The sequence below is a fragment of the Neolamprologus multifasciatus genome, chromosome 7, assembly GCF_963576455.1.
Source record: "Neolamprologus multifasciatus chromosome 7, fNeoMul1.2, whole genome shotgun sequence".
Taxonomy (NCBI): Eukaryota; Metazoa; Chordata; class Actinopteri; order Cichliformes; family Cichlidae; genus Neolamprologus; species Neolamprologus multifasciatus.
Genome location: NC_140445.1, coordinates 63,019,616 through 63,040,686, shown reverse-complemented (window position 1 = coordinate 63,040,686; position 21,071 = coordinate 63,019,616). Strand labels below are relative to the sequence as shown.

General features: G+C 41.9%; 2 protein-coding genes across 2 annotated transcripts; one reads left to right on the top strand and one right to left on the bottom strand.

Annotated features, from left to right (window-relative positions):
• Positions 1-795: 795 nt before the first annotated feature.
• On the top strand, positions 796-6,394 carry LOC146515842 (dihydrofolate reductase). The gene is made up of 6 exons (XM_085166614.1): positions 796-1,049; positions 1,398-1,447; positions 1,679-1,784; positions 1,888-2,014; positions 5,110-5,225; positions 5,696-6,394. The coding sequence occupies exons 1-6, from the start codon at positions 943-945 to the stop codon at positions 5,784-5,786; spliced, it is 597 nt and encodes a 198-aa protein (XP_085022740.1). The 5' UTR covers positions 796-942; the 3' UTR covers positions 5,787-6,394.
• A 1,808-nt stretch (positions 6,395-8,202) lies between these two features.
• On the bottom strand, positions 8,203-14,842 carry mterf2 (mitochondrial transcription termination factor 2). The gene is made up of 2 exons (XM_085166613.1): positions 14,713-14,842; positions 8,203-13,888 (listed from the first exon to the last, which is right to left on the bottom strand). The coding sequence occupies exon 2, from the start codon at positions 13,860-13,862 to the stop codon at positions 12,735-12,737; it is 1,128 nt and encodes a 375-aa protein (XP_085022739.1). The 5' UTR covers positions 13,863-13,888; positions 14,713-14,842; the 3' UTR covers positions 8,203-12,734.
• Between the last annotated feature and the right edge of the window lie 6,229 nt (positions 14,843-21,071).

The following is a 21,071-nucleotide window of genomic DNA, read 5'->3' as shown; positions in this document are numbered from 1 at the left end:
TTTGTACTTACATTACTTATATAATCAAAATAAAATATTTGTTGTTCTGTCACAAGTGCAGTCTCTGATTTAAACAACACATTTGTTTTTCATTCCAACACAGGAGCTGGAATGTTGTATTATTTTAAGGATGGCTTGTTTCCAGTCCAGGCATTACTGCCTGAATGACTGTTGTGGATCGAGGTGATCCAAATGTAGGTGCAGAAGAAAGTCTTTAACTTCCCTTAAGTACAGTGGCAGTGGATGTGGGTTGGAGATGCAATGAGCTTGAACCTGCAGGCGACCATCTTCACTGACCACACCATCTGTGACGGAGGATATATTATATTATACATACAATATTACATTTTACAGTGTAACTCAAAGCGGGAATAACGCCCTTTTAGTTAGTTAACCAATCATATCTGTTGGTTTGCTTTCCTGTTTATCCACCTTTACGCATTTATCCAAAAGTGCTTTGGGGTCTTTCTGGCCTCACATTGTTCTTCTGTTGGATTATGTTTTGTTGGAGACTGTTTTGTTGTTGTTGTTGTTGTTGTTGTTGTTTTGTCTTTTTGACTTTCCTGTCTGAACCCTGCAGCACACTTTGTTACTTTGCAATTTAATCAAAGTTCATCTTTGTTTACTTACCAGCTTCCGTGTCTGCAGCAGCTGTGTTGAGATTTTGAACTAAACGGTTCGCTTTGTTTTCACTAGAGTAACACAAGGGTCTGAATATTTGGGGGGATTATTGTGCATTAGCGAAGCGGGCACCTCGTGAGTCACGCTGCTGCGAAAAACGCGAACAATCCTCTCGTGGATGCACTGACCGTGTCCAATAAGGAGCTTGGACTCGGTGGGCGGCGATAGAATCCAAACCCCAATAAATTGTTCCCACACAGGCGCATTTCTCGATGCAGAGCTTGATCCCTTCTGGTTTGTTTGGCTTGAGTGCTGCTGGAGATGGAAACGAGCTGCGAAAAATTGCAAAAGAAACCCGTTCGCCTGATTGCAGCAGCCTGCAACGACATGGGGATCGGGAAAGATGGAAAACTGCCCTGGGATTTACCGTAAGAGTTAAACCACTGTGGTGACGCTTTTAATAAATTAATTTAAAAAATCAAATAGAATAAGCAGTCTATGCATGGGCGACAGCTGATGTGAGTTTTACTACTGTTTATCTAACATGTTTCAAACAGCAAGAGTAGTTACAAAGGTAACAATCAGTATGTGCTGTAAATATCAGTGTCATTAAGTTGTAACAATGAGGGCAGCAGTGCTAGAAGTCAGAGTTTGAGTAACCGGGATAATAAAAGATGTACTCTGTGAGCAGCAGTCAGCTTTCTCAGAATAATGAGCTTACTGTGAAATGCAACTGTTTTCTGCCTGACTTAACACTGGAAATGTGACTTTCACAGGACTGAATTCCAGTACTTTATGAACACTGTCAAAACGGTGTCAAGACCAGGTATTCTTCACATCCCATCATACATTTCTCATACATGCGCATTTCAGTTCAGTTTGGCATTACGACTGAGGGATTTGGCAATGTTTTACTGTAGTTGTGTAAATTCTTTGAGGACAGCTTAATTCATTTGAACATTTTGATACCCAGCCCTATATTATGTTCAATAATTTAAAAAGAAACAGAAACTACAAAGGCCGAGATATTAATTATGTTTTATTCTGTAAAACACAGGAAGGATGAATTTTATGGTTTGGGGTAGACTCTGCTGGAACTCCCACCCTGAATCTTTGTTTCCACTTCCCAATATTTTGCATGTGGTGTTGAGTAAAACTCTGGAGTGAGTGTTACACAGACACACAAATTCACATCATCCAGAAATCAGTTTTATTTTTCCCCGTTTTCTCTTCATCATCTTTTCTTTTTGCGGTCTTGTCTTTCAGCACGGTTCCCAATCACGCACACTTCCTGTGTCGAGACTTTGACAGTGCCATCCGCCTGGCTGCAGAGCCCCCGCTCGCTGACTTAATAGAGACAATCTGGATTGTTGGTGGAGTGCAGCTTTACAAGGTAAACCAGTATGGCAACATCCACCTAGACTGCAGTGTATTTAAAGTGTAAGACCTGTTATTGACATGTTCACGTGTAAAGAAGTGAAACCATAACTTAGAAACCATAGACAGGAGCTTATTTACAGCTCCATATTTTTATTCTTGGACTCTACTATAATAGACTTGCATGATTTGGAGTCAAAAAGAATATTTACTTTGGTGTAAGCCCTCAATTCATCCACCTTTCAGCTAGTTTTTAACATGGATCCTGTCTGAACTGTCCTAACTTACTGTGATACTTGAATAAATTGTAAATGGACTGGTATGTATATAGCATTTTTCTTGTCTAAGTATGTACTCAAAGTGGTTTTATTTCTAGAGGCCTCATTCACCCAGTAATATAAACACACAGGGCTTTTTTCTATATCCAAGCACTTTACCTAACATTCACACACACATTTGCATTGGGGGCAATTCAGGCTTCTGTATCTTACCTAAGGTTATGTTGTGGAGGTAAGCATCGATGACACAGAGCTCTCAGTTCTCACTCCTTTATTCGTCTCCAACATCAACTGCACATATCGCGCCACAAAACACAGACTGCACACCCAGCAGAACTAGTCCAGGACCCGGGGCTTAAGCAAACGGCCGGAACGGCTGAACCGGGGGGGTGGGGAACTGACAGAGGGCAACCCAGCCAGGGAGCGAGGCTGGCACTGGCGGTCAGAAAAAGCTGCAGACGACTCGGACTCCGTTGATTGTGGGTCGCTCCTGGGGGAAAAAACAGAATCCATCAGCCCGGTGGCAGGTGGGCGGCCGCGGAGAGGGGCCTGGGCCGGGACCACCTGATCCTCTTGCATTACATGTGCAGGCTTAAGTCTGTCCACAGAGACAACCTCCTGCCGACCCCCAAAGTCCAAAATTAAATGTTTGTTGCCCGGTTTAAGAACCCTGTATGGCCCGTCATATGGTGGACGCAGCGGAGTCCTATGGGCATCGTGCCTGATGAAAACAAAACGAGCAGAGTCCAACGAACTCGGAACAAAAGTGTCAGGCAGGCAGGGGTGCACAGGACCAGGAACATGAAATGAGTTTCTTGGGGGGCGAAAAGGCAACAAAGAGGTATCGAAACATGGGGGAGGGCTCTCAGGTAAGAATTCCCCGGGGACCCGGAGGGGTGGCCGAGGACCAGTTCAAACCCCGAGGTCTTCTTTAACCGCGCTGCGCAATCCCAGCAAAACCCACGGAAGACGGTCGACCCAGTCGCCACCTGTTAAGGAAGCCGGAGCGTGGCCTTAAGTGACCGGTGAAACCGTTCGCACATCCCGTTAGCTTGCGGGTGGTACGCTGTGGTGCGGTGGACCTTGACCCCCAGGCCGTCAGCCATAGCAGACCAAAGCTCAGAAACAAACTGGGGGCCCCTGTCCGAGGTAATGTCAGCAGGGGGACGGAAAGTGGTCCACCACAATGTCAGTCTGCAGACTGGAGGAGCCGGTGTCGTGCCAAACTAGGTATCCCCGACAGAATTTGTTTCCCCTGCGTCGGGAGCACACGCTGGACTGTCCAAATCACGGACAAACAGTATCCCACATTGTTGATTTTTAGTTTACAAACACTTCTTATAATGACTAACTACTCCTGACATTTTTGAGATGTTAGCTCTTTATACAACGAAGTTATAGTGGGATACAAATAATATCAGGCTGATCCTGCCACAATTTGTTCCCCCTGTGTAAATCACGGACAAACAGTATCCAGCATTGCTGTTTTTTTCGTTCACAAAGACTTCTTATTATGACGCATTACTCCTGAAACTTTGGAGGATTTAGCTCTTTATATAGTAAAGTTACAGGAGAATAAAAATAGTTATCAGCCAAAACGTTAATGGTTTATTAAAATAATCCCACCTGACACCCGTGAGCAATAAATATATAATTTTCTGTTGTAACCCTCAAACTGAATGGTAATGTAACGATACTAATTTTTCACAAAATGAAAACATCAGTACTTCTTGCGTGCTCCCAGCACAGGGGAAACAAATTCTGTCGGGGATACCTACTTTGGCACAACACCGGAAGCTAACTACTGACTCTACATCCTGAGTTACAGGTGAAAAATTCAAATGCATGCTTAGAGTTTCACACATTTAAAGTAAGAGGCTTTAAATGTGGCTCCTTGGTGTGTTTTAGCACCAAGGAGCATTATTCACATACTCAGCTCTAAGTGGATGGTGATTTTCTCCCATTGCATAACAAAGTGCCTTATTTCCAAAGTGACATGTTAACACACAGCATTCTTGTTTTCTAAGCCTCTGTTAAGAGATATATTCTAAAACACTTCTTCAGTAGAGAATCAGAGAGGAGAAACACACAGATTTTCTTGCTAGCAAGGGCAGCCTAGAGTGAGACTCAGAGACCCGCCCTGAGGACTTGCCCTGGTCCTTTATTTATACACTTCAGTGGGTGCTTGTGTGGTGTGTGTGTGGTGTGTGTGTGTGGTGTGTGTGTGTGAGGGGGGGTCAGAGTGTGACCCCATAAAGACTTCCCTAAAACTGCTGGTCTGGAAAGTCCAGCAGTTCATCAAACCAAAACCACTTAGACTGGAAACAGATATAACTACGTTAATCCTACCGTAAAACAATAAAACAAGGTATGACCTTTTCCCATGCTCCTAGGATGTGGGGGTGAAAGCCAGAACACCCTGGAATGTTACAGACTTCCTAGGATGAGACATCCTTTCAATAAACACAAATGGTTACATGCAGTATTCTACCATATACAAACTTATATCATTAAAAGATTATACTGACTACTAAGTACAATTTTCCTTTGACAGCCTCAGCACCTCATTAAAGTTAAATAATATTGAGTGGGTGATATATTGATCAGCTTTTCACATATTTGTTTCTAGTGGTTTAACAGAGTTGCAGTGGCTGTAGCAATTAGCTGTGTTCTCTGGTTGTCAGAGGATATTTGCATATATTTAGAGTATCTTTCTCAGGGCTATCATAGGGAATAAGATCCAACAACAACATCCTAAAATCTACTTTGGGGAAAACTGTATTTTAGTATCCTGAATGTGAATAGCTTTTCTCTTCCTTTTCCTTTTAACCAGGATGCATTAAACCACCCTTGGTGTGACCTGCTCTACCTGACAGACGTCATGGCTGACTATGACTGTGATGTTTTCTTCCCCGAATTTGATAAAAATCTATTTCAACTACAGGAAGGGTAAGTTTTCACCTCATCTGAAGTGCAGGGCACACTGATCCCAAAGGCTCAGTGTCTCTTTGTGAATTTGCCGGCACTGAAATTGTTATGAAATAGTTTGCTTCTTTTTTTTTATGTGCACCCAGCCAGCCTGGGACGCCAGTGAGGAAGTGATTTTTGCTTTTTGTTACAAAGTCAACATCAGCACCATCTGTCAGCCTGAGACATTTGGTTTTAACAGGTTGCTTACCAAGGCTTTGAACAGCTTTGTTACTGTAATAAAACTGAATTGAAATAGTAAATTGGCAAATGTTTACTTAGGGGAGATTATCGTGGAGTTTCATAATCAACCTCTTAATATCCAGTTTAATGAATGCGAGGATAATTCTACTCTACCTATCTGCCTTTTGCATTTTGATTGTTTTATTAAATTATGATCAGTTGTTTTTGTTCTAATTAACCTTTTTTTTTCTCTCTTGTTTTCAAATAAGATTTCCCGGTGTGCCAAGTGAAATTCAAGAGGAGAATGGCATTAATTTCAAATACCAAGTATTCAAGAGAGACACTGCCGACTCTGAGTAGAATACCTTTTTTAATTAAAGAAATGCCAATGTCTTAAAAAAGACTTTTAGTAATGTAGTCGATGAATAATTCAAACAGTATAAATGAGACTTCTTTGTCTTTGCAGTCCATAGCCACTTTAAGTACAGACACTCCAATAGTGCTGCAGTGCTTGCTGCTCAACTATTTTACTTTTTTTAAGCTACTATAATCAGATCTGGCATGTCACTTTCTCCTGTTGCCCTGTCGTTTGGCAGTGTTCCTATCTCGTCCTCCCACTCAGTCATTTTAATGCAGCACAGAAAATGTGCTCGAGTCAGTCAGCAGCCTGCATCGATGCCAGTGCAGTAGATCTATTACCCTTTCAGTCAGCTTGACAGGTGCCTGTTTAGAAAGTGATGATTTAATAACTCCACCTGTTTGCTTTCACATTATAATATGTCTTATTTAAAACGTTACTGTTTAAATCCATGGTAGTTCAAAAATAGTGAGACTCGTATTTGTTGATACCGGCTTTTCTTGGGATGTTTTTAAAGACGGAACCATATGTACATGGTGAATTATTAATGGAGAAGTAATTGACACTGTTTGTTTGTTTTTCTCAGTTTTAATAAAATACTTTACTCTTATCTGGCTGTACGTGATCCCTTTAGCCAGTAGATGGCGATATATCAATGAGGCAAGAGACCAAAAGCTTATGAGCACACTGCTGTTAACTAATTATCAATGTTTTACCTCTTGTTTCTAGCCAGTGCATTTTTTTTGCTCAGTAAATAAATCTAACTTAATCAGAACAAGAAAACACCTCAATTATGAGTAAACTATGTATATATTTTAGCACTAAAAAGCTCCATGGGCTGTCTGTGGGTGTATGACTGTCTATCAAAAAGACTTCATGGATCAGTGTTTCACTACGAACCTAAGTGGGAGTTTTCTGGGAGTTTTTATCTTCCTGTCTAGCATCATCCCTACTTTGCTTAGACCTCTGTTATGATGACTTCATGTAGTCTTTATCTCTAACCAACCACCACCTGAGTAGATATCTAATCAGAGCCAATGAAATGAGCATACGGGGACATGATACACAGTGGCAGTTATTCACTAATCCAATTACAAGAGAAACATTTGTTGCTAAAAAGCCCAAAACAATGAGGAATACAAAGGGGTCTTTATCCAAGGAAATATTTTTAACTAGAACAGGAGGCTTTTGGCACATGTGTAGTTTACTGTTGCAAGAGTCTGCAGCCCAAAATGCCCATTCCTGAATAAGGGCATGACCAACCCACGCTTTGGATTGTCTCATCCCCTGCAGGGAAGTCACAAAGGGTCAAGAAAAAGGTCACCAAGCGTTCATGCAGTCTTCATCCTTCCAAGTCTTTTCTCTTTTAAAATGAAAAGACAGATCATTCATTGTTGAATCCCTCTAGAAGAAAGTTTTTTTTCCTTTTTCCTTTCCCACAGTAACAAACTATGACAAGATCCGTGTGCAGTTTTCACATTTCAGAAACAATAAATGAAAAGAAAACTACTTAACAGTCAGGGCGGCTCTTTTCTGTTTTTATAACATTAAAAACATTTTTCAGTTGCTGCACATTTGTCGGCTGCACATGAAACAAAACTCCTGCTCAACCACATTCCAAAGATGCTCTATTGGAAAAAGATCCGGTGACTTTGAAGGCCATTTGGGTACACTGACCTCGTCATGTTCAAGAAATCAGCTTAAGATGATTTGAGCTTTGTAACACAGCACAATATCTGGAAAGCAGCCATGAGAATATGAGTATACACTGGGGTTGGATATGGCCAGCAACAATACTCAGGTAGGCTGTGGCATTTAAATGAAAGGGGTTCAAAAAGAGAACCAGGAAAATATCCTCCATACCGTTATACCATCAGCAGCCTGAACTGTTGATCCAGGCAGGATGGGGTCATGTTTTCATGTTATTTACACCAAATTCTGACTGTACCATCTGAATGTTGCAGCAGAAATCGAGACTCAGACCAGCCAATATTTTTCCAATCTTCTATTGTCTGATTTTGGTGAGCTCAGTTTGTTGCTCTTAGCTGACAGGAGTGGGAGCTGGTGTGGTCTTCTGCTGCTGTAGCCCATCTTCAAGGTCTGTTGTGTGGTCAGAGATGCTGTTCTGTACACCTTGATTGTAATGAGTAGTTATTTAAGCTACTGTTGCCTTCCTACTGTCTGGCAATTCTCCTCTGAACTCATTTTCAAAGCACGTCTACACACGTTTTGGTATATACAACATGATGACACAAAACTAAAAAGCAGGGCTTGATGACATGCCCTGCTTTTTAGCAGGGCTTGATGACATGATTGGTTGAAATCTTCTTTCATAAGCTGTCCTAGTAAGAACAGTAGAAGCATAGGACTCGAACCTACTCCTGCTTTCAAAAATTTGATTTTTGATACTGCCTAAGATAGGGATGCACCGATACCGGTATCGGCCTCGATACCACATTTTCTAAAGTACTCGTACTCGTTAAAAGTCCCCCGATACCGAGGACCGATACCACGGTCTGAGACCTGTCTATGTTTGAGCGGCATGTAAGGGGTTAATCACAGGCCCCGAGTGCCCGCCCCCAGGCCCCGGCTGCAGCTCAGAGCCAGTGTTGCCAACTCCTCAGTAAGGAAAATCGCTATTGGTTGTCCTAAAAGTCGCTAAATGACGTCATCACCTAATTTGCATAATTGGTCATGCTAATGTAATTGTAACCTACGCTGCTGGAGAGAGAAATAACATCGTGGACGAGACATAAAGTGAGCAAAAAAACGTCCTAAATGCATTTAGAATTTATTTAGAACTACAAATTAAATTTCTTTTAGCAATTATTGTTTTTTGTAATGTCTTTCACGTCTTTTTTTTAGCTTTTAGGGGGTCTGAAAACTAGCTAAATATAGCGACAAAGTCGCTAAGTTGGCAACACTGCTCAGAGCGGGGAGAAGGCGAGGCGAGACATATCAGCCGTGTGGAACTATTTCAAAGTGAACGAAGACGCGAAAACAAAGGCGAACTGCAAACTGTGCTCAGCGAAATTGTCCAGAGGCTCTAAAGGTAGCGCATTTAACACAAGTAATTTAATCAAGCACCTAAAATCCCAACACGACAACGAGTACAAAGAGTTTACCCACACTTATTTACCCACGCTTATTAGCACAGAGGAGCATAGCTGATGCTATAGCAGTGGGACGGAAAATAGTTGGGCATTTTAAACATTCACCTTAGCCTACTCCCGCCTCGAGGACATTCAGGGACAGCTCAACCAGCCAATAAAGAGACTGCAGCAGGACGTACAGACGCGCTGGAACAGCACGTATTACCTGCTCCAGTCCCTCATTGAGCAAAAGCGAGTGCTGGGCGTGTCCAGCATGAACTCCCTGACTATCTCACCGCTCACCAATGGGCTCTTATGGAGACGACTGTTGCCACGCCCCCTTTGAGGAACTAACTAAAAAAGTGAGCAGCTACGAGCACTAGCCTCTGATGTCATCCCAGCTGTGACTGTGCTGGTGAGACTTCAAAACAGAGAAACAGACGAACAAATTTAAAATTAAATTTTGTTTTTTATAATTATTTATTCTGTAATATGTTGCATACAACATGCTTTTCATTGTAAATAAATGTTCTTAATTCCAAACTAGTCCCTTGTTGTTGTTGTTTTTGTTAAATTATAGGACTAAAGCTGTTACCTGTAAATTTAAATCATGTTTTTATTAAGTACTCGGTATCGGTATCGGCGAGTACTGAAATGCAAGTACTCGTACTCGTACTTGTTTCCAAAAAAGTGGTATCGGTGCATCCCTAGCCCAAGAGTTATTTGAAGAAACAGTAAAAACTCAATAAAAAAAAGACTATTTTAGCATATTTTAACTTGTCTCAGGCACCGGCAACTGTTGCTTCAAATGGTTGATCAAGTGATAGATTCAGTCATGAGTGAATAAATGATGGTGCTGTCTAACAGACCACAGCCCTCAACAGGTGAGATTTCACCAAGTGACAGATGATTCTCTGCTTCAACGTTGTGAATCTCGGATGGAACGTTCAATATAGAAAGTTATTTACTTCTCGCTATTGAACATCCATCAATGTGACATTTATTTCCCTCCTGCAGAATGTAAAGTATATTTGTGCGGTGTCATCAGGGTGACAGAAAACAAACTTTCTAGTGTAGGTGGGGGAAGAGAAACTGAGATTAGAGCACGCAGCATCTCCAGTTCATGATATAAATGTAAATACACCAGAACAACTCACAGCATGGAGTCAAACATTTTTAAAGCTGAAAATCCACGAGTGACATTAGTATGAATAAAACCCAAACATTACTTTTTAAATATTCTAATGTTTGGTTCTCTTTTCTGGTTAATATAAGACATTTTGATTTGTTTGCCGCTTAAATATTCCTAGTGGAATATTTAAGTGGCAAAAAGCTCATTTTCCACCTCCTTTCGCTGCTTTTGAAGTATAGACTTCTAAATGAAAATGCCAGGGCTTAACTCACACTGACTTCAAATGAGGACTATTTACTGCAGCAGTGGTCGTCTGAGCTCCTGCATCAGCTGGAAATCACATCTTCTAATTGCAGATGTCATCTGTTTCCTGTGAGATATGACCCATAAAAGCATAATGTTAAGCACGGGGAGTTTCAACCACTGGTGTGTTTGAAATGAAAAAGGACAATTTATACTCCTACTTATTAACCTCTCTGGCCTGCCCGTGTAATTCAAGCGCTCAGCACAGGAGGATGAGGGTGTCCACTGAGGACAATAGGACACTGGGTAAGAAATCGAGATGACTTCCACTTATACACCTGAGACCTCGTCTCATCTGCCTCGCCTTGATACGTCCAGTTTAACTCCCTCGTATTCATTACTAAGCATCGGCTAAAGACGAACACCGTAACCTTGCAACATGATGAATTAAAGCAAATGTCAGCGCTGTGCAGAGTTAGAAACCTTTAGTTCGTCAGCTGCGGTTTACTCGAGGTAACGCTGCGGCCCCTCGGGGCTTCTGTGTTGTGAATGACTGGAAAATAAACTCTAGTCAAACATCCATCTGCTGAGCGCAAATTCTTTACCAGATGCACTCACTTTTTGAATCATCTGCCCAATGGCTACGGCCATGTCTACGGGACCATGGTGAGTGATTCAGACAGCAGCAGATGGGAGGTTGTTAACGTACACCCCCGCCCCTCTAGACACACAAGTCCTCAGTCTCTTTGTTGTGACCCCCATCGTCTACATTATAAGAGTGAGGGGACCTTGAGGCATAAAGTCATGACTTCATTAGCTGTGATGCTCGCTTCCATTAAAAGGCACTCTTAAGCATGTTTCAAGGGCTTTTGCTGGCTTTGAAACATTAAGATACATTCAAAATGAGACATTTTATGGTCCCATCTCTTGGTTTAGACAATGCCTAGTATGATTGTATATTGATTTTGTGGCTTATGCTAAAATGGGCACTTATCCAAAAGCCTTTTTAGAACCACGTGACACACACGGACATGAAAACCTTTAATTAATGAAGTCAAACCTTATGGAAAATCGATTTAGTCTAAATGAAATGAAAGTCTACTGCAAAGGTCCAGTCCGAAATCAAAGGCACATCACTTTTGTTCCTTTTTTTTATCTTGGGGGTGGGTGCATTTGAATTCATTTGAAATGATAATGAAGTGACATTTTAGAAGTGAAATAGCTTCTAATAAAGTGTCTCCATCTGTAGAGTAACAATAAAAATCTGAGGCGCAGTTAGATTTCATCCCTGAGGGTAACAGTTGTGCAGCCAAGAACATTGTGTGAAAGTGAGACACTTGAACAGACAGTAAATAAAATGGTTTGAAAGGCCTTGTTTGTTCTCCGTGATACATCTGATAGACCAATCAGCACGTCTGTCACCGAGCTGTCATGTCATGCCGAGTTTTATGTGACGCTATTGTAAGGAGGTTTTTTTTGACAAGGGACTGCATCTTCACTAAAAACTGACACATTAAGATGCCATTGCATTCGTCTCACTTTCTGATATCAGTCTGATAAATCAGCACATAGCCGCTCTCATCTCTTCCAGTGTGAATTTACACCTACATGAAAGTGCACTGCTTTTTCTTTGTAACACCTCAGACTTGTAAAAACTGAATGTTGGGGTGCAATCACACCTCTCTTTGGTCTGAACTACAAGTGAAAATTTTACTTTTTTTTTTTTTTTACATTTGGGAAAAATTCACACAGCCTAAATAGATTGGAAAAAAAAACATTAACAACACTTCACACCATAGCTTGTTAACTGGATTTTAATTACATTACATCCCACGAGGTTGGAGAGTTTGGCAGGAGAAAGGCTATGAAACATTCTCTGCATTGTACCTTCAGCTGTTTTTAAAACCCAGTTTTAAACATACAAGTAAAAAATAAATAAATTATGAAGCAAGTATTTAATAGATTGTTTTCCAGAGTATTCAGATTCAAATTTAAGGCATCTTCACAGGCAAAATTCACTGTACAGATTAAATGGCATCATTGTAGTTAATCCAATTTAAATGGTAAATTGTAAATGGCCTGCATTTGTATAGCACTTTTCTAGTCCTTAAGGACCCCAAAGCACTTTACACTACATTCAGTCATTCACACATTCACACACTGGTGATGGCAGCTACATTGTAGCCACAGCTGCCCTGGCGCACTGACAGAGGCGAGGCTGCCGGACACAGGCGCCACCGGGCCCTCTGACCACCACCAGTAGGCAAATATGGGGTTAGTATCTTGCCCAAGGATATTTGGCATGCTCTGCCACCTGAGCTACAGCCACCCTACAGCAACTACAGCAATAAATTCAAACATATGATTATAATGTAAGTGGAAGTGAAAGCACATTTGTAATGAAGACACTTTAATCTTTTACAAAGTACAAATACCCATAAGAACGACATGGATCCAGTTAGCGTTCGTCCATACAACCCGTGTCAATCATCCGCCTTTAAAGGGGCGACAGGATTAAAAAGTGGTCTCTCCCTACGGAGCTGTAGTTTTCCAAAGCTCATCTCAAAGTCCTTCTTAGTGCCATTGAGCACCTCCAGACTACCTGTCCTTATGTCATAACCTCGCGCCTTCAGTTGCTGGATGCGATAATTTACTATTTGCGTGGTTAGTTCTAGGACAGTTGGAGTCTGTGTGATTTGACACATGCTGATCCCAGCACTGAGAAGACCCTCGAAACGTTCAGCCAGAGTAGATTCAGGGTAGTACAGAAGAGCTGGGCACCTGAGGATGATGTCCCGCAGCTCTGTCTCAGAGCACCCGATGGTGTCTTGAGAGTACAGCAGAGTGCGACGCATACTGTCTGGGTTCAGCTCAGTCACAAAGCCCTTCAGCCTGGACAGCAGGTGAAGCAGCTGGGGTGTGCTGAAGCCCTTGTCTCTCAAAAAAAGGAAGTTCTCCCTCAGCACCTCTGGAGGCTTGAGAAGAACAAACGGGTTCTGACTCAGCAACTTCTGAAGCCAGATTTTCATGTTAGCTTCCTCCCCACCGAGCTCCTGGTAGGCGTGTTGGAGAGTGTGGACCATCAGCTCGTTCTGCTCTACTGGCCGGCTGAAGCTTTGAGGAGCGCTGGCCATGAGTTTGGTGATGACTCGTTTGTTCAGGTTTAAACTCTGGAAGTAGGAGATGTTGTTTCGCTGGTTGTCATGGTGACTGGAGGAGGTGAAAAATGAGGCTGGGAATTTCTCAATGACACCAACCAGCTCCCTCTGGTTTGGACACACAGACATCCACAGCTCTTTTTGAGTGCAAATCTGCTCAGGATTACAGAGGACAGCCTCAGGATGACTTGTTAAAATATGAGCAATGATGGGGCCCGAGGCCCCCATGTTCTTTAGGAGTTCAGCTACTTCTTTTGTGTAGGCTGGACTCTGAAGCAGCACCCATCCTTTAAGTTTCCGGACCTTCTGGATGTCCACAGATAGATCATAAAGAGCTTCTACAGTCTGCTGGTTCTCTGCTACACTATGTGTCGCACGTGATCTGAGGTTTAAAGGTAGAGCTGTGACAGGTTGGCACCGGAGGCACAGGAAGGTCGCGATCGAACGCAGCATTGATGCAAATTCCTAACACCAATCCCCTAAACACAAGGAGGAAAAGAAACTACATAAGTAACCAGAGCACACAGACCAATCCTTACATTTATTTAACGCTTGTGGTCACCCTTGCTCTGGGAGGTTAGCGCCCATCAGCAAAAGAAGAAGCAGAACAACATTAATGTTTTTTCTAACTCCAGAAATTTTAAGCGAATAAAAACAAGGTCCAGACACGCAGAGCCGGGGGATATTTCTAAAGCACAACCTGCACTGATTCATCTACCTTTATTATTTCTAAACTGACACACTTTAAATCTTTCATCTCATTTTGTACCATCATCTTCCAGCTCTGACTCCACTGCTTCATGCTCCTTTAGTTAATGTCACTCATCCTATCTTTGCATGCATAACAGAGGCTTTTTATCGGAAGTTAATGGTCTCTCTGTACAGCTGCTGCCATATGTTTCATAGGGGAAAAGCAAGAGCCAACTCGATTACCTGACACTATTGACGACTATTTGTAGATAGCATCTTTGAAAGCAGCCTGTTATTACTCAAAGCTTTTTATTTCAGCACTGTAAATAAACATGTTCGTTACATCTTCACAAAAGCTGCTTGTATGACTGACGGCATTTATTTGACCATGTCAAAATACAACCCTTCTTGCACCGACCCGAGCATTTTCATTTGAAGAGTCATGCCGGGTACAGAGCGTGCCAGCTGAGCTAACAACTATGCGAGATAGTCTCAATATACGGCTGACAGCTCATTTATTATAATATTTATTCATTCTTGCTGACAAAAGATGTATACATTTTAGAAACACTGGGGAAACCTTTGCAAAATAACCAAAACAAAAATGAATTACCTTTGTTAGCGGTCAGAGGATGTGACGTTTTGTTATGAAACCGATTCCTTCGTCTACACTTTGTGTCGTGTGGTGTTCCACAGCGACACCCACAGGCCCTGACTGGTACTGCAAGCAAGGCAGCTACCTGTAAACTCAACTGACCCTTAAATAGAAAAATTATTTTACAGACAGAATGCAGAAAAGTCGATGTAGAAGTGTGTTATTTTATTTGATGTACCAATTTGCCCAACTTCTCTGTTTTTTAAGGCAGCACTCTTTTTATTGCAGCCCATATGTCCGATAATTAAATAATTTTGACAAAAATCTGTATTTCAAACAGCAGTTGGTGCTCTTTCAAAACCCTGCAGCATACGGGGCCCTGATGAGTGTAATCAGTGCCGGGCTGAATTGGACTGAACGCACGGAGAGTTTCCTCGCAGTTGGTGCTTAATCACGATGCTTGATCACCAGCTCTGCAAGCTGTTCCATATAGTAGCACAGGAACTGCTGCTGCTGCTGCTGCTGCTGAGTGAGTATCTGGGTTCATTATAGTTTATATAATAGTAAACAGATGATATGTCTCAAAGGAAAAGAGGTCAGTGCTTTTGTTAAAAAAAAAAGAAAGAAAAAAAAGATCCTTTTCAGATCCTGTTCTAATCTGTCCATCTTTGAGATGATTGTTTCTGTACATGATCATTGATTTAAAAATGAGCCTCATAAACAAGTCAAGTAAAACTAACATTAAAACACTTATTGGTTCCAGTCCGTGCGTAGCAGCCTGTGATCGCTTTTATTGGCAGAGGAACAGTAGTCACTGCAGGAATCAACATATGCACATTCATTATCTATAGCAGTAGCACAGTTACACACACAGAGGCAGACTCTCGAAATCACAAGAACTGTCATCATACTTATTTCAAACATTGTTATAATTAATGCTGTTACTGCTGCATGTAAAGCAAGGTTGAAGTTAATATTTAATATTCCTCTTCTGGCCACCTGTGCCTCAATTTTATCTCACAACTTAGACATCCACATTACTTACACTCTCATAACACACACATATATATATATATATATAGGGCCTTGAGGGTGGGCACGTTAACGGCGTCCAGTAGACGGTCTGTGTATTCAAACCTGCCTCTGGCGCCGGTGCCCACCTCTCAATTTTAAATCCATGTAGACATTGAGGGTTCTCGGGAGGGGTCGTGCTAACACCTGCTGCTCTCTGGCAGCAGCACCATGCTCTCCCTTGTTTTAAATACACTTTAGAGCAACACGCAGCAACACTACACTTGAGCGGGAGGAGGGAGGTATGGGGTCTTAACACACCCCTGTTCTCTGCTAGCCATCGGGGCGGGGGGGCTGGGAAGAGATGCTGGCTGTCCGATTGGCCTCCCTGCTGCTGCGGAGCCTGGGGCGGTCTGCTTGCCTCCACCCCGGAGGGAAGGGTAACATCTCTTGGGTCTGGGTGCCGTTTCCATCTCTGGGGGTGAGGATACCTGGACCCGGGATATAGAGTATGTTTGGGGAGTGTGATTGTGTGTACATGTCCATTTACGTTTATTCCTGCGTTGGGTGAGTGCTGAGTGTTTGTATATGTGTGCATGAGGGTGGGAATGCATGTCTGTGTCTGTGTGTGCCTGTTTGTCTGTGTCTATATGTCAGGTCGGGTCTTAGACTTCACCTCTCTGGGAACTCCAAGGCCCTCCAAAGTGTGGAGGCCTATCTCCCCTCACCACACTCCCTGCCGGTGACTGATGCCCTCAGGGGTCGGTGCGTTGGTGGTTCTTGGTGTCCGGGGCTGGGCGCTCAGGTATGTACCAGCTCACTCCCGGTGACTACTTGGCGGGGCCTGGCGCCTGCTGCTCGGTCAGGCCTCTTCCGGGGCGCGGGGGGCCCTCGGGCCTCCGGCCTCTGTGCCTGTGGCTCGGTTCACTCTGGCACAGCTGGCTGCCGGCAGAGCCGGCGGGCACGCCGGTGCAGCCCCCTCTAGCTTCTGCCCGGTGGCTACTGGGTGACCCCTCATCTGGGGATCCTCAGCCCTTCCCATGAAGGTGGCACGGATGCCCCTCCGGTGGTCCTCCTTGGGCTCTTGCACTCTGGGGCCTCTGGATGTCTGGGGCCTGGATCTCCTCCATGCCTGCTTCATGCCCTGGGGGACGGGGCTATGGCTCTCTACATCCTCTAGCAGACCATTACATAGGGAAACCATTTGAATACAAGCGCGCCGATCCACACAGGTGTGCACATGGGTGTTCACTATTCGTAGACTTAAATCACACCTTTCTTGGCTGCTACTTCAAAGCACATTGTGCGCTGTCTGTCCTGCGTGCTGCACAACAACATTCAATATTTAGTATTTACTGCTGTTTTCACTTAGCTAGATTAATGCGATGGTGTTGTGTATAGTATGTTGCATTGTTTTGTTTTTTTTTTTGCTTGTTTTCTATTCTTTTTCTCTCAACAGGTGATCCCGGAGATATTTTTTCTTCCCCCCTTTCTCACTGTCCCTCTCCCCTTCTGTTTTTCTTTTCCTTCCTCTTTCTTTCTCCCTTTCCTATCCCTCACTCATGTCTGTCCCGTCTGTAACAACTGAAAATAAAATAAATAATAAAAACAAAGGTCGATCAAATGGACCAATACGGCAATGCCATGATGATCCATTTGGCAAAATAAATCCATTGGGTATCCTTGTTGGTCTTCAGACAACAATTCTGACGGCTAAAGAACCAAATGGGACAGGCGGAAGAAAAAAAAAAAAAAAAAAAAAAAAAAAAAAAAAAAAAAGAAGTTAATATTCACTGAAGCAAAATAAAAAAAAAAAAAAAAAAAAAAAAAAAAAAATATATATATATATATATATATATATATATATATATATATATATATATATATATATATATATATATATATAATACATAATGTCTTAAAGTGTCAAGAGATTCCATGTAAATTTAAGGAGCTTTTAAATTAAAAATTCACATTTAAATAGAAAAAACTACTCGATCAGTTGTTTGTTTGCTTTTAATATTTGTTTTTTGCTAATAAATTACACTCTAAATAAGTGTGTGAACTCCCCCATAGCTCATGCTGGTTTCTTATTGCTTTTATTGGTCTCTCACATCATTTTAAAGCAATTTTGGTCCACTTTTTGTTCTAACATTGCTTTCGTTCATTGAGGTTCATTGAGGTCTTTGTTTATGCACTCAAGGTCTCATCGCAGCATCTGTGCTTGAGATCATTTTCCTGTTGTATAACCTAATTTCCCTGTCAGGTGGCTTCACATTTGAATCTTCAATGCAGGTAAACAAAAGAGGTCATGGTCAGCTTCATGACTGCAAGGTGCTCAGGTCCTGTGGCTGCAAAACAAACCTACTCCTTCACCACAGCGCTTCACATTTGGTATGAGGTGTTTTTGCTTATATCCTGTGATTGGTTTTCATCAGCTGTAGTATGATGCATTTTGTCCATAGCACATAATTCGTAATTCTTAAAGTCATAGTCATAAAGTTTTGTGGTTTGTTGAGATCCAACTTTGTAAATCCAAGCTGTGCTCCCATCTTCTTTTGGGAGAGGCTTTTTCTTAGTAAGCAAACAGACACATTTCTTGTGTTTGTCTAACTTTACCTTCATAAAATGTAACATTCAATATTGCTAACTGAGGCCTGTTCTGTCTGAGATGTAGCTCTTGGGTTTTTTTTGCAATTTCACTGCATATTATTTCTGACCTTGGGGTGAATTTGCTGCGATGTCCACTTTTGGGAAGACTGGCAGCTGTCTTGAATGTTTTGCAGTGGTGAATAATTTTTCTCACTGTAGAATGATGAATTGGAAATGGCCTTCTAACCCTTCCCAGATTGATGGGCAGCACAATTGCTTCTGTAATATCATTTCTGATGTTTTTCCTCTTTGACATTGCATTAAAACACACCTGAATGCTTCACACCAGCAAACTGCCAGAACCTCTGCTTTTATGGAGGTGGCCACAATTGCTGATATTTCGGTTAATCAAATGCATTTGATTAGCAGCACCTGGCTGGTACTTAATTCCTATGAAAGCACTAAGGGTGTACTTGATGATTTATTTTTCTGCTTCCTGTGGAGGGGTGATCTGGGGCATTTGGCCCTCTTTTACCCACATCTGCAAGCCCATTTATTGATTATTATGTGCACTTTCTGAGTTTCATCAGTAAATATGTAAAAATGGCTTCTCGAGCATGTTTTACAGCATCGACTGCAGGGTCTAATTTGTGATGAATGCATTGAACGGCAGTCATGTTAGGGCTTTTTACACAGGAGTGTAGCTGTACCATTAGTTGCAAAGCCAACAAACTGTGTACCTCTCTTTAGAGACACCTTTCATAGCATGGCTTTATAGCAGAATGTAAAAGACAACAACCTTGTTGTGTGACTGCAAATCAGCAAGTTGAAATAAGAAGCTCCATAACTCAACTGATGTAACCGGTGCGTGACTTGGCAAGACCTGAAACATAAATATATTGCAACATATTTGATGTGATTCTATCGCTTATAAATAGACTAGCTCTTGATCATAGACTTGCATCTCTGCCAGATCGCCTAATGGGACTCAAGTCAGTATGTTTTACTGACCTATCCAACTTATCCAATGAATCCATCTTGACCAAGTCCTCTTATTAGACCAACAACTAACCTGTTTCCTGTGCAGATATGTGGTTTCCCCCTTATCTGTTTGCCCTCTCTCCTCAACATACTGCAAGCTCTGGCAGTAACAACCTGTGAAAGTGAAAGAAAGATATCCAAGAGAATGACTGCTTTGTTACAAGAAGAACATGCAGATTTTACATAGCATGCACGAAGATAAGATCTGTCCTTGTTTATGTTACCTTTGCAGTGTTGCAAAACAGAAAATCCGCTTCATATTACAGTATGAAGTATGCTGCTAATGTTAAGTAAGAATTTACCCAAGGACCCAACATCAGAGAGAAGTATTGATTTTCATAGTTGTACTATTAATCAGCTATAAAGAGCTCAGCATTCATAGAATGAGAAAGTGGAGCAATACGATGAGCTGTGACCTGTTGTTTTATGGCAGGTCAAAGTCAGTATTATTAATAATTAGTCTGGTGCCATATTAAACAACTAGGCAGAAGGCTGGCGAAGTAAATAAGCCGAGCAGTTTATTATTGACAGATTTAAAATCTTTTACAGCTACCAAAAAAATAGGTCACACAAGACACAGACAGTTACTTTATAATCAAACATATTTCAAGGCTTCTAGTAACACTGATAAGGACGCCGTCTTCTATTCACATTCATATTGTAAATGTACTGTCAATGTCGCTTAGCTTGATATAACAGGACACAGCTTTTGTGTCTTGTACAAATTCCTCAGTTGTTGCATTATTAAACTGATAAAGCAACGGATGAATAATTTGTGTCCTCTCACAGTGACAAAAATGAATAAATAAATAAATAAATAAAAGTGACAGTGCAATATACCAGAAACACAACCTAATACAAGTTTTCTAATGCAGATTTAGCTCAGATTAGTCCACTCACTCAATATCATTATGATGGTAAACAAAACTTGAACTGCATGCATTTACAAATGTGCAATCAAGCTTGCATGGAGGAAGAAGGGGTTATCTCACAGATACACAAAGATGCATGATGAGTGATGTAACCTGGAGTAATGCAGTCTTTCAGCATCAGACTTTTTCCAGGCCGTCTTCTGGAGCTAATCAGACCCCAGCTTATGTCCCAGCAGCAGGTATCAATGGATTCAATTCAGTTTTATTTATTTCACATCAAATCACAACAACAGCTGCCTAAAGGTGCTTAATCTGTCTTCTTAATCCAAACCTACCTGGTGGCTTTCTCTATGGCTTCAGTACCTTGTGCCTTGTACTCTGCGCCCTGTAAAACCTCACCAGCTCACCCTCACAGGCTTGCAAGCTTCCAAGCTTATAGGCTTAGTGGTACTTACACCTAGCACTTGGCATGATTTTGTTTGCTTCATCCATTTGCTCTTTCCAGTTGTTGGCAGTGGTAAGGCTAGCTTTTGGACAGATGTTAGAAAATGAGATTTTCTGCTGTAGTACATTTTCCCTTCTCATTGGAGCTCCTTGCGATCACATCCCCACCATCATACTGGTTCAAAGTTCCTCCACACCCGCTTGCACACACATCTGAATAAGGTCAAAGGAGCTTGCAAAGAAAAGCGTCTGGACTTCTTTAAGTTACTTGAAGACGTTTCACCTCTCATCCGAGAAGCTGAGGTGAAAAGGTGAAACGTCTTCAAGTAACTTAAAGAAGTCCAGACGCTTTTCTTTGCAAGCTCCTTTGACTACGATGACCTGGATGACTGAGAACCTTCACGGACATCTGAATAA